The sequence below is a fragment of the Oryzias latipes genome, chromosome 1, assembly GCF_002234675.1.
Source record: "Oryzias latipes chromosome 1, ASM223467v1".
Classification (NCBI taxonomy): Eukaryota; Metazoa; Chordata; class Actinopteri; order Beloniformes; family Adrianichthyidae; genus Oryzias; species Oryzias latipes.
Genome location: NC_019859.2, coordinates 14,610,758 through 14,624,984, shown reverse-complemented (window position 1 = coordinate 14,624,984; position 14,227 = coordinate 14,610,758). Strand labels below are relative to the sequence as shown.

Genomic DNA, 14,227 nt, shown 5'->3' with positions numbered 1-14,227 from the left:
CTTCTTTTATCATGCCGGCAGATGTATTTTTGTCTTCAATGTTCATGACAAAAATAAACATTTTAGTACAAAAAATAAATAAAAAAGAGTTAATGAAAAAATAATTATCTGCAAAATATCAACCAGCAGCACAATCTACAAAATAAAGTATGACAATTTTAGCCTGCTCACTTTTTAGCAACAGTTATTGAACCAACAGTAACTTGAAGATTGATGACATAAATACATTTTTCTTTTCTAGTAAACCAGAACAGGTTTCTAGAGAGCGCTTTCCACTCTTACTTTAGAGAACGTACCCTTATCATGAGGACAGCTTTCCGGATGTCACGGACGCCGTCATACACCAAACGGGAGGCATCAATGAACTCATTCTCCTCAAAGGCCTGCGGGGGGTTCGTACTCAGCGCTTCGATTGCTACCTCCACTTGTTCAGCAAATCGGGGCATGACTGCAGAAGAAAAGAGGTGAGAAAGGAGAAAGCAGGAGGACAAAAAAAGGAAAGAAACAACTATTAATATGACTTGTTAGCAACCAGTCCGTTTCAATAATGGAAGTGCGTCACACCTCTATTAGGAAAGGGAAAATATTGCATGATGCATCACAGAGCTCAGTTTCTCTGCTTGACGGTATGAAAACAACTTGTTTTCATCTTTTGAGGCACTGCAGTCTCTCTTGATTGGCTTCTAAAAACAAGCACAGCCAAATGCAAACCTAGTTTCGAAACAACAACAGGCATTTCACGCATATATTTTTTTGATTGTCAAAGATTGCTTGGGTGCTATTTGTAATCCTGAAGTGTAGGTAAGTGTGCATGGTGCTAACATGCAGCCAAAGGCTGTTAAATCTGAACATGGATGAACAAAAACTAGATTTATCCGTCTTTGTGGTAACAGAAAAAAGCTTTGTAACAAAAGAAAAGTCCCCATTGACCACAAAAATGGGCCCCTTTGTCCTCAGCTTTCATTGGCTATAGTTGATAGACGAGCTTTTTGCTCTTTGTGTGTTTCAAAGGAATTATGCTGCAAATGAATAGACCCTGTTTAATATTCAAGCATATTGAATAAATGCCTCAATATTTAACAGGCTACCTTTCTCCATGATTATTGTCACAACAATCGCCGTGTGGTGGATTATCATGACAAAAGCAACAGTTTACTGGAACAGACTGTTGCTTTATTTACATATTGTGAGGTGAAAAATCACTTTTCCAAACCTATAAATGGCTTATACGTTAAGACTACTTACATTTTTTTATGTGTAAAACTAGAAATGGGAATAGCTCAAGAACTACTCCTTGGTAATAGCTCCTACGAGCGCATAGGGGCAAACTGAGACTTTGGAAAGCAGCACAATACTAAAGATGAAAAAGACGGTCCAGATTGTTATGAGCATTTTGGAAAAAAGGAAGGGATTGTATCAGTACCTTCAGCAAAAAAATCAAAAAAAATGTATGTGCTATTATGCAGAAAAAATATTCAGACTTTTGAGGGATATATTTTCTTCCTTTGGTCAGGTTTCCATTCATTTTTCAATGGGTCAGAACAAAACCACATTTTCTAAACATAAAAATAGATTTCCTGCAGAAGACGAGGGTTTGTCTTGAATGGGAATTTTACAGGTCAAATCTTATAGTGACACATCTACACATCTAAATGACACTTTAGGTCTTCTTGGGCCAAGATGTTTGTCAAAAAGAAATCAAAATGACACCTAATTGGATATGTTTTTGTATTCCTTATTCTAAAAAGTCTACTATTATTAAGAAATAACTTAATTTAAAAGCTAACTTTTACTTTCTAACTACAAAAAATTAAATGTCTTGGTTTCATTGTCCGCAATACAACTAAAAAATAGATGACTTAATAAGCAGTACATTGAATTTTAATTCCATTTTTATGGATGACTACTTTCTAGGAAAACATGTTAGGTAAAAGAGATGAGAAGACACAGACAACCTTTTTTGATAATAGATCTCCAAATATATATATATATATATATATATATATATATATATATATATATATATATATATATATATATATATATATATATATATATATATATATATAATTACAGTGAGTTAATTTAGGAAATCTTTTGGACATAAAGACAAACATTTAAGAAAAAATTAGAACAAAACAAATGATATACAACAGTTTGGTCATTGGAAACCCAACAGAACAAGTCAGCATTAACCTTGGTTATTTATCCACCTGTTTTCCCATAACTTACATACCCAATGAACTGAAAAATTACCTAATGGCACTACAGGTGCATCCTGAGTGAACTTATTTGTTTGACATAAAGCATAAGCTGTAATTCGCAGACTTAAAAATGGCACTACAAAAAGCCTCTCCCTTTTTCTTTTCATTTTTAATTCAGTTTAATCCACTTACTGGAGAAGCGTAAAATAGGCTTTTGGGAATTGCTAGGAAGGCGTTTTAAATAGAAATATTTAAATGTTCTCCAAGCTCTTAATGAGCAAAGTTGCTGATGGTGAGGACCAATTTCACTTATTCCAGATGAAAAATGATGAAGGGAATTAAATGTGACCATGTAGGAATGGATTTTTTTCACCCGCCAGGCTTAAGCATGGTTAAAGTGTGAAGTCATGGAAGTACAATGAATGTTTCAGAACCTCAAAGTACAGAGATGGCGTACCCCTGTGACGGGCTTAACATGGAGCGCTGCGCTCAACTTGCACCGTTTCATGTGCGTACACTCGAGTTTCCTATCCAAACCACTTCATTTCCACAGCAAATCATGGCAAGTTATGGTTGAGTGGCATTAAAGCACAGACCTGCATTACTCAGGCAACATTAAATCAGATCCAAATACATAACCTTTGCATGAATGGTTTACTTCAAAATCCTGCCACGTTAAACTAAAGATGGTGCTAATTTCACTATGTGGAAAATTATTATTGAAAAATAAATGGTTCTGTTTTCTAATATATGGGCTGTGCTTTTTTTTAACATTTTTTTTTAGAAGGAATCTTTAATTGACTGGACAAAGCATTAAATGTGATTTTAAAAGCTTTTTTTTTTTATGCATTCTATGGATTGTTTTTGTCTTCTTTTGCAAGTGTCCTACTTTTAAGGCGGCATACCAAGCAAAACTCTAACAAGTTAAGGATTTAGTGACCGTGAAATTTTCCGTGCACATCCGTGTGGCGTATCCAGGTAGGCGTTTCATGCAGAGTGACTTTTCATGAAAAAACTCTTAGAGGGAAACAATTTGCACACTGTACTTATCTCAGAGTCCTTGTCATCATTTTATAATCAGCAAAACAAAATTTCAGAAGCAAATACATGAGAAATACAAGAATTTACTGTTTAATTAATCACGCCTTTGCCAGTGGATGTGCTTATGATGGCATAGGAGATGTGATGTGTTTGGAGCAGAAACATCAGTAAGGCAGCATCTACAATGAGCTATAAATACCCCTAATGGATTTTCTTCGTATTTGTTGTCCACAGACGCTTTTTCTTTTGCTCAAGGAGACACATCTGTGGACAACAAGCTTCTCCCTCAGTTCATTAATTCCATACAGCAACTAAAAGGCAGAAAGACTGCATTACCAAACCCACATTTTCAAATTTAGGGAGCCCTGACCTATTTTTCGTTTTTAACTTTAGAAAATCACGGCAGGATATTTCCCATTTCATTCTTTGGGTGTCTCTGTATTACACTTTCAACCACATTGTGCTTTTTTTACTTGGCTGTGTTGCATCTGCAAAGTAATTTCCTGTGAAAACGTCTGTTAGTGAGCTGCTGTCACCATGCGTCACAGGAAATGACAAAGCCATGTGAAAGCAGAAATTCATGATTCACCATGACTATAGGATTCATGCAGCTTGATTTTTTTTCATTTGAAAGCATGATTATTCTGACCTAGAGAGGAGGGGGAAAACAAAGCAATAAGTTTAGACATGTTTTTGAGCCTTTATAAAATGAATAAGTTCTCACATGTACTTGAAAAAATCCTCCTGTGGTGTGATTTAGAGCATAAGGAAAGATGGAGGAAGTGTCTTTTACATATAATTTGTTGGAACAAGCAGGGCTACAGGGCTAACAACAAGTAGAATTGCTAATTACCTGGTCCTAATAAAAAGTTTTACAGCCATTAACTTTAACCATACTGCATCTTTGCCAAAACACATTTGTGTCATGATACTACGCAAACATCTAACACAGAAAGAAATACATTTAAACTGCATTCTCTCAGTAACTTGTGGTTGTCGATACAATTCAAAGTCGATATTCGATTTGATTCACTGACCTAAAATCGATCCAGGACACCTTTAACCAAATCTTCAATGAATGTGACTCAGGGATAAATACCTGGGTACTGAGGAGTGAACAGGTGAAGTTTTACATCTTACTTGTAAAGCAAGATAATTAAGTGTAGATTATGTCGATTCCATTCACATTATAGTTTCCTTAAGTTGCTTTTTTTTAACCAAAGACTAATCAAATGGAACATTATTAGAGCATATTACCAAGTGTTCCCACACATTGGACTAGAATGATGCTTGATCATTTTACTCGCATCACATGTATATTGTTGGCTGTGATGGTACTTGGTCGTTTTTTTCGTTATAGTAAAATAAAGCAACTGTGCCTCAATCAAAATGGAATTTTCCAATATCGATATAATGGATTTATTTCATTTTGAAACAATTACATAATGGTATAGGTCAATTTGATGAACAACTTCTCTCTGACAGATCGATATGGTTGCATTGCAGAAATATTAATCAATTCATCGATTAAGCCGATTATTTGACACACCCCGAGTAGAATGCCTGTTTATTTAAAAATTGAAACTGGCTTTGGATCAGCAAACCATCTGAGACTTCAGGCAGATTTTTCAGGGTGGAATTTGACCCTTTTCCACAAAACTAAGAAAGAAGGAAACAGCGCAGATCCATGAATCCAAAAAAGATGTATTGTACTTTTTACTCCAGGATCGCAAATGAGCGTATGTTGAAAAACGTAAAAAATCTACAATGTTGTGAGATAAACCTGAAAAAGAAAAAATAACTTCTTCAATTAGTTTGCCTCCTGCTCCAATTTCTTCCTTCCACTGAGTTCTTGGTTAAAATGTTCTCCGGCAGTCTCCTAATGCACTGCTTCTCTGCAATTTCCGCATCAGTCCTCTCTCCTAACTCCTGCCTCTATTTACGCACTGATTAAGAGAGCTTACCTCTTCTCCTTTCAAGCTTCGAGTTTGCCATCTGCCTCTGCTGGCAAAAACCTCTTTTCCCATTATTGTAACAATGGACGCAGATTTGAAAGTGACTCATTCAGCTTTGTGTTTCTTAGCACGTATTAGCAATATCAGTGGCGGGCTGTGCAATCCAGTGCCTGGGTCGTCAGTAGCATTAGTCTTCATTGTATGTATAACAATACACCTTACACTACTGCAAGTATTTCAGAAAGCCTCAAGGATCAATACAATATCCCAGTTGAACATAGTCTAAACGTACATTTTAACGATGTGGACTCAAATGACATTTGCATAGCCAACACCTTGACGAAGCAATACCAAAATGAGTTGGGTACACAAAGTCCTCACTTGTGGAGCAACAACACTAGTTAAAGATTAAACACTGCACAAAAAAAAGAAATAAAATCTACTGACAAAAACAACTAAAAGTAAAAAAAAAACACTCAAAGAGGAACAGAACAAAATATAAACTCCCTTAATGCACCCCTTCCGCTGCTTGCTTTGCAGTGAGCAGGGGTTAAAACAATATTCAAAATAAAAGTCGCAGTTTTTGTGCTATCCAACAAAGACTTTCGCCACAGGTTCTTATTTGATCTTTTATCTATCCTAAGTAACACCTCAGGTTCTGCTGTACCGTTTATCTGTGCGTTTCACTTCCATCAGCAAGACATTTCCTGTTGAGATCCAAGGGTAATGCTAACAGCTGTGTCTGTTTGTTTTTTGCATGCGATTTAATGGCAAGAATGCTGAACAAAAGCATTGGACACAGGGATAGTCCCGAAAAAAACCTGATAGAACATACAGTTGTGCCTTACTACTGCCTACATTTTTGCTTTGGTAAAATTAAATCAAGCTTAAGGTTTTTTTCCACTACCATGAGCTCTTGTTTAATCATGTAAGCACTTTCTTTTATTTTATAATTTTAAAAAGAGATTTAAATGTACTTTTTCTAAATAAGTTTGGGCCAACAGAGAATGCCTTGTAGGGATACAGCTGAATATATGAAATATTAACAGAGTAAAGATCCCTTTTCCCTTTTTACCTGTTAAGTATTAAAGTCTTTCTTTAAATTTGTGGCTACAAATGGTACCTGGGGGGGGGGTCCACATCAGAATTTTAATACAAAGATGTTTGAATAGAATATATTTTTTCTGGAAATATTACTTCGAAAACCGGCTATGAAGTGTCTTTCTTTATTTCTGTCTCCTAAGTCCAAGCTGCATTTCTTTTTAGTGAACTTGATCCATTGATTTAGAGGCATGGCAGGTTGTAGGTTGTGTGAGCATGTATTACTCTGTAAAACCCTTGCTATATCCTGCTTTCTCTGCCACCATGCATCAAAATGCAGCAACTACTATGGCACCACAATATATATTTTTTTCTTTTTTAAATCTACCCTTTTCTGCATGAGACTACATTAAAGAAAACCAAAACATTTGCCATTCCTTACGAGAGACATGTTGAGCAAACACAGAGTTAGTACAGAAAGAAAATTTCATCAGAGATAAAAGAAGGAGAGTCAGAACCACTTTACCAGTAGCCTATCGATTTTTTTTTTCTTTTGAAGGACAAGCTTCGATTCCACACGAATGTGTGGACTGTCTCTCAGGAATCCATAGAAAAGCATTCAAACTGGCCATAATCCTGCTAACCATCCACAGTCAGAAGAGGGATTGGCAAATTGAGACAAGGTCAAAGGGCAATTACTGTGGTTTTAGTGAAAGTGGTGCTGGTGGAGCATCTGTCAGGAAAACTGACGAATGGTGGCGATTGTTGTAAGTCGCTGTAGGCCCAAACGTGGACTGAGAGAAATAAGAGGAAATGCAGCTGTCTCAGAGCGCTCTGACAAAACTTAAATGTTTAACACGAGCATACCACTGAAACAGAGAATAAAGGGAACCACATCAATGAATTCCAATAAAGCTTTTCCTCGCATTGCTTAGTGAAACCCCCTAGAGACTTTGATGGATTTTTTTTTTTTTTTTTTAAAGGGCAGAGAGTTGGAATCTGGTTAATTGTATTCAGTATCCTCAAAAAAGTGCGTGGTCGTATATGCCTTTTCTTTGAGCTATACTTAATCATCTTCCCCCTAGCCATAGATTTCTCCTTGACCGAGCTTGGATCCATAGATATCAGGTCTGAGAGGACTGGGAGAAGAGGGCGGCAGAAGTTCACACGGATCGATAAATGCTTTATGGTCTAGATCAGATGTGCGCGGTAGCCCCTAAAAACCCCAGACAGCACTAAGAGACAAACAGGAAGATGAAACACTACAGATCTCCATCTAATAAATATATGGACCCAATGAAAGACTGCTGCTGATTCCTTGCCTTGACATTTCTATCAGAATCTTAAAGGTGTAAAGAAACCAGACATTTAGTCTGTTTCCTGCATTAGCCCTCTTTCCTCTAAGTTCTGATCTTTTAGATTGGCTGCAGACAAAAAAGCTTTGAATGCTTCTAACTCATTTTTTTAATTGGGCAACTGGATAGCTCGGTTGGTTGAGTGCGGGACTGAGGCACAGGAAAGCAGGGTTTGTTTGCTCGTGGGAGCGATGAGCTTCATCCAGTGTGGGTCCTTGGGGAAGATCCTTTATGCTACGGTCTAACTATATGGCCACAACAGGGCCTACGTATAGGACTCCCTGTGCCAGTCCCAAGCCCGGATAAAATACAGGGTTGTGTCAGGAAGGGCTTCCAAAACCACCAGTGGGATTAGGCTGTGGCAACCCCTGAAGGAATAAGCCGAAAGGTGGACAATTTAGTTTTTTAATTGCAAGAAAACCCCAATGGCTAAAGATTAACACACAAGAGTTAAAGTGATCCAAACAAAGATCTCAAACCCACAAAATCTGACAGATAACCTTGGATATTTTACTGCTTCTGGGTTGGAGGACTCGCTGTCTGTTTTACTGTCACAAGCAGCAGCAAAAGCTTTAGGAAGCAAACCATAAAATGGTAGCGTAGTCAAGTCAAAGGATCACACTAGCCAACAGCGACAATGTTAAAACAGCTTTGAAAAATGTTTGTCACTTATGAAAATCAATGGTTTTATTGGGGCAAATCTGTTTATTTACCAACCAGAAATGTTCAATAACTGGGTTGTAAGAAATTCCACAAGTTGTCATTTTGCATATGTAGTATATTCAGGCTCCAAGAAGGCACATAAATCAACCCATACTTCCTTCATTCTCTCCATCCCCTTTTTTTTCTGCCACTACGGCTCTTTTCTTTTGAACATCAAAAAAATGTGGAAATGACAGTGGCAGGGGGGTGAACTCCATCCTCTTTAAGTTATTTTCAAAAGCTGATCCACTCTGACATTTGACAAGTCGAGAATGTGAAATGTAAAACATCAAAGACTTACAGAACTGATCAACAGCGCCTTGAAAAGGGAAAACTATCACTGTTTTCAACTATTATTTCTTTCTCAAAGAAAATTGTTCAGAATTCGAGATGGACGGTTTAAATCTTCACGGCTGTGTGTACACTTGGAAATAATGGCAACAGTTATTTAAGTTATTTAGATTTTGTATTTAAACAAACAGAATTGGCTGATTGTTATGCAACAAGCAAAAAGGCTACAAGGCCATCATATCTGAGAAAAACTACCCTTTAAATTTAAGTTATTGAAAGAAAAATAACTTAAATGACTTATTTCATCCATTTAATTTGCTGAAGATTTACTACCTTGCAGATCTTTTTTGTTTTGTTTTGTAAATGGCCAGACAACTAAAACTGCTGTTACAATTACAAATGTTTTGCTCTAAATTTAAAAAGCACTGCACAGAATAATTATGCAAATACTCCAATACTACCTGGGGCTTTTAATGGTAAGACCTTTTGATGCATTTTAATGCAGATACTTTGAAAAAGAAAATGCATAAAAAGAGCTCTTTCTTGTTTTTCCCACCAACGCAAGTGGATTGTGCTGCTTTTTAGAAACTTTGCATAAATAAAGATAAATATAATATATGTAGCTGTATGAAGTTTGAGAAGAGGAATATAGTTGGAAATGAAATAATTATATTTCATAAATTATTAATGCAAGTTGTATGTGGCTTATTTTTATGATATTGCTGTTCACAACACATAAAGAGAAATGTGGGAAAGTCCATGAATTGTTTAAAAAACTGTCAGAATAAAAGGTCTTACTCAAACAGACATTTGTGCCATGTGTAAGGTCTGCAAAGTTTCCTACTAATACCCCTTACTAAAACTATAACGTTTATTTTAGACCCCCCCAAAAAGCAGATGTGTTTAGTAATAAATTACACTAATCAGTTAAAATGAATTATGCAACAAGAGAACACAATGTGCTTAAGACATCATATAAATAGCACTGACTCTTGTCCATAATGATGGAGTTGAATGCCAGAGGAGGGACTAGAACAGATGGCTTTGTGAGGACATGTGACTCACCTAATGATGTTTGAGACTTATCAGCTAACAGGGAGGGAGCTGATTGTGTCTCTCAATTATCCTGGCAGATGAAAGAAATGAGCGAAACAACAGATATACCGCCTCGCTAAATAGGCTCTAATGGGAGAGGCAGAAACTGGGGCGGAAAAGACGGGCAAGTGAGAAAAAAAGCCAGTAGAAAGAGGAAGGAGGCTAAATTACAACAACTTCTAAGAAGATATTTTACTGCTTTTTAACACACATTTGAAGAATGGGAGTGTGGTTAGATTTTATTTTTTAGAAAAGGCAAGAAACATTACTTACCTCCTTTCATCCTGTGTTTTTGTTTTGTTCAGTCTAGGTGTTGGTGCATTTCTAAAGGTCATGTTTGGGCATACTGTTACGGAATTAACTAAATTGTCTCAAGACGAAATGTTTCCAAGAAAAAAAGGTGAAAAAAAAGAACTACACACAAGAGACCTTTTATTTGTTGACTTTTGAAGAAATATTTAGATAATAGAGGAGAGCAATAGTGCACTCTTTCAGAATTTATCATAGAATAAAGTAATGGAGAAGAATACTGACTCCTTACAGTTTCACTTCAAGGTCAAATTTTGTAATTCAAAAATATACCTAGTAAATCCAGATGACATCCCCTAAACCTACTACAATGGAACCAACCTGGATGAATGAGAGTCTTCATAGACAATACTAGGTTAGGTTGTAAATGTGGAAAAATGGGCAGTGGTTTGTGATGTAACACTCTACACTCTAATATCTCACAAAATGTTATACTTTCAGAACCCTTCTGAAAAAAGCTGTTACTGATTGTTTAGATTTTATTTTGGATTTTATTATTTCCTACATCACTTCAGTTTGGAAATGGAATAAAAAAGAGATGACACTGAAGGGAAAAGCTGTCAAGTAGGAGAACTTTCCTCCTAAAAAGAACACTGCATACCAGACGGCTTTACAAATTTGGAAGCGAACAATCTAAAGTAGTGACATCTAAATTGACTAATCTTCTATAGAGGGGATAGACTTTGCTTTTTTGTGGAGTTGTCCAGACTGAGAGGTGACATAGTTGTGCAACCACTTGCAGCCCCTTTGCTTAGAGCCAAGACAAGAGCTTTTCCTCACTGGACAAGAGATGGCTTGAAAAAAAACAGAATGTGTCCAAATTACGGGGGAATCACACTCATCGGTCACCTTGTTTATATGCCACAATACCAGACTAGAGAATATGGTCAACAGTCAAAGCTCTGATTCAAAAAAACAAAACCCAATGGTTTTGTCTTGGCTAATACTGGATAAGATCTTTACACCTACTAGGATCCTCAGGTAAGGGTGCTTTGCCTTAGAACTCTTAGAATCTAATCTTAACTATTTGCAGGTAACGTGGTCGCTAGGGGCTTCTAAGGCCATATTCTCTTGCTCTGGCTTAGAGCTGCTTTTGAAGGGGCTGGGACACAAATCGGCACCTTCAAATGTTGGTTCTCACTTGGAAAAACTTGAAATGCATAGAAAATGAATCGGAATCTTCCTCATGTGGCAGAGCTTTAGTATCTACTCTATACTAAGGAGTGTTGAAACTAAAACTGATCAACAGTTCGATGTTGCATCTGAATTGATCATGTCATGTGCATTGTGAACATGCAGTTAAGATCACGACTACAGGTGGCAGAAAGGGGCCTCTTTTGAGTGGTGGATGGGGTTTCCCTTGGACATAGGGTGCTAAGCTCAGCCATCTGGACACCTTTTCAGTGAGGTGTTATGGGTATGTCCAACAAAGAGGAAGCCCCACAACAGACCTGTAACATGCCAGCCAAGACTTTTTTTCTTTTTTGGCTGGCATGACTTGCAGTCTTTCCAGAAAAGCTGGAAAAGAGGGAGGTCCAGGCATCCTTCCTCAGATTGCAGCCTAAGTGACCTGAACTCCAAACAAGCTGAAGATAATGAAGGAGAGATGGAAAAAAAAGAAAGACTCTCCTCATCGACCTTTATGATCTGTCAAAGACTGTATTAGTGGAGAGATGAAATTGGCAGGCTTGACCTTGTGAGACCTTGCAATCATTAAGTTGACCATAGAATTCTGATTATTGGTATTCATAGAAAAAATTTAATCCATCTAGGATTTGAAGCTTGAATTGAATTAGTATATTCTCTAGGAGAATGATCCAAAACTAAAAAGTACAACTCAATTAAGATCAACTTAAGGAGTAGGATTATTAAGAAAAAAAAAGCTGAACATTCGCTCTTGTCAATTGTAGCTGTACAGGTTGATGTGGAGTATTTATGTGAGTATCACTAGCATGCGAAAAACAAAAAGCAAGGGAATTAAACAATTTGGGGGAAATCTAAGAGATTAAAGTGTAATTTTACATTTTTTTCATCACTAATTGAGACTTTAATAATCCATTACAGTCTGTAAAATAATATAACATTCCTTTAACATTTAACCCTTCATCCTGAAGCATTAGTAAGCAAGAGTGCAAGACTTCAGACAATACAAACATTTTCTTAATGATAACATGCAAAGGCATATTTGGAGATAAAGTAATGTATTTGTAGCAGTTGTTATGGGAACAGGTGGATTGATGATGCTGTTACCAGTGTCGTTAAGGAAATCATATTAAATGGCAAAGGAACATCAGTAACTTATTCAAATGATAGCAGTTTTTTTAAATTCCGTTTTTTTTTTCAGTGTAGAGATTATAAAGACGTAAGTGACAAGTTAAAATGTATACTGTCTCCACTTTAGAAGTGACTAGGAAATGTGTTTTCCCGTACCAAAGCCAATTCAGTGTACCAGTACATCCTGCCCTTTACCTCGGCATACAGCGAAATGTTTAGCAGCATAAAGAAAGTCTTCTGCCACCCCAGCTCTGTGTGAAGTGTACTGACCAGTTTCCGACAGGAGCTTGATGGACTCCAACACGCGTTCGGTGTAGACCCCTGGTTCATAATTTTCCATCTCAGCATTAATGATGTGAACCACACGAGCAGCTCGACCCCGGATGGCTCCGGCAGTCCGGTCAAGAGTGTCCACATCCCCCTCTTGTAGAGCAATTACGCATTTGTTGACATCCTCAAGAATATGGTTCTCTGAAAAGATAAAAAAAAAAAATAGGAAGAAAAAGAAGACAAGTGATATTTACAAAGAATGGGGAAAATACATTGTTTTACTTGGAAGACACATTTAGTGTTCAACATTCAGGCTTTTGGAAAACAAATGCCTCTTTGCAAAGTTAAATTGGTCCCATCTTTAACACCGTGGGTTTACAGGGATCACAATAAATTATTCATGTTTGTCCTTAAAGCAGGGGGTTCTAAATGTGCTGTTCTGTTACTCTTTCAATTCGTTTCCTTTATTAATACAATCACGTTTGTATTTTGGAAGACAAAAAGATGGCCAAAAAATATATTACAATTTCCAAATAATTCTACTTTTTCATGAACAAAATACAAGTGGACAAAACAAAACATAAGACACTGCAAATCAAACAATTGAAATAATTTGTTTTTTTTTATCAGTTGTCTCTTTTTCTTTTCCTATTGTTTTTTGTTTTTTTTCTTTTTCCTGGAGTGCAATCTGTTGTCTTGTTTTGTTTCTAAACTTTGTCATATTTTATTTGGTATCTGGCCAATAACAGGAGAAATACTCTGCCTGGATGCTCCCCTCTGGGCGGTGGAGCTCATTTTGTCAGAGCCTCTTTCGGTGCCGTGGACGGACCTGTGCTGCTGCATACCTGATACAGAAAGAAAGTCATCCACAGATGTGATGTCGTCCACAGCTTCGGTCAGAATGCGCACTTGCTTCTCCCACTGATCCTTGAAAACATCCATGTTATCCTGGGCAACCTTGCTTTGGGGGCGGGCAGCCAGAGTGAGGGCAGCATTGATAACCTGGTAAGGGGGAGGTGATGGTGGTAGTGGTTGGGGGGGGGGGGGGGGGGGGGGGACAATATGGCAGTAAGTGTGTATCAATGGCGGTTGGCGAACAAAGTCACAACCACAGTAACAGCTTTAAAACTGTCTGCTCAAATCTCACAGTCCTCCCAGTAGATTTTGGTGCAAGGCATGTGAAAACAGCATTATTACATGTATGGAGTATTAAAATCAATACTGCAGAGTGTATTTAGTCATTATTGCTGTTAAAACAGACGGTGGCTGTCTTATACACCAGAGGTATATGTAAGCATGACCTGTAAATATGTCAACGCCACATGCTAAAGAACAAGGTCCTTCAGATTTCCTGTTTGGTTATTTTGCTGTGTTTTTATTTCATTTAAATAGTTATTCATTCTTCATACATCAGTTTTATATCAATCTTTATTTGAATAAATCAAAAATGATTCAGGCTTCATTTTAATGTTGATTCAGAAATAGTGAAAATGACCAGTGATATTCTTGGATTTTGTAATTTAGCTTGTAAGAATAAAAAGCAACATTTTGTTTTAATAATAACCTTTTATCATTAAACAAAAATGTCACCATGGTAACTAATTTATTTTCCTCACCATTTTTATTTGCGTTTCATTTTGCTCTCAAAGAGGGTTTAAAGCTAATTTACTCTGAAGTGGTGAAGGGGGCA

The 14,227-nt window shown here is 36.9% G+C and overlaps 1 protein-coding gene across 2 annotated transcripts in view; it reads right to left on the bottom strand.

Moving 5' to 3' along the window:
• The window catches only part of ctnna2 (catenin alpha 2), a 281,743-nt gene that overhangs the window by 27,847 nt on the left and 239,669 nt on the right, over positions 1 to 14,227 (bottom strand). For both annotated transcript variants that reach the window (XM_023956970.1, XM_023956972.1), the window contains exons 11-13: positions 13,383 to 13,539; positions 12,538 to 12,738; positions 297 to 448 (exon numbers count right to left, since the gene is read on the bottom strand). In XM_023956970.1, coding sequence (XP_023812738.1) covers positions 297 to 448; positions 12,538 to 12,738; positions 13,383 to 13,539 — 510 coding nt within the window. The remainder of the gene's footprint in view (positions 1 to 296; positions 449 to 12,537; positions 12,739 to 13,382; positions 13,540 to 14,227) is intronic.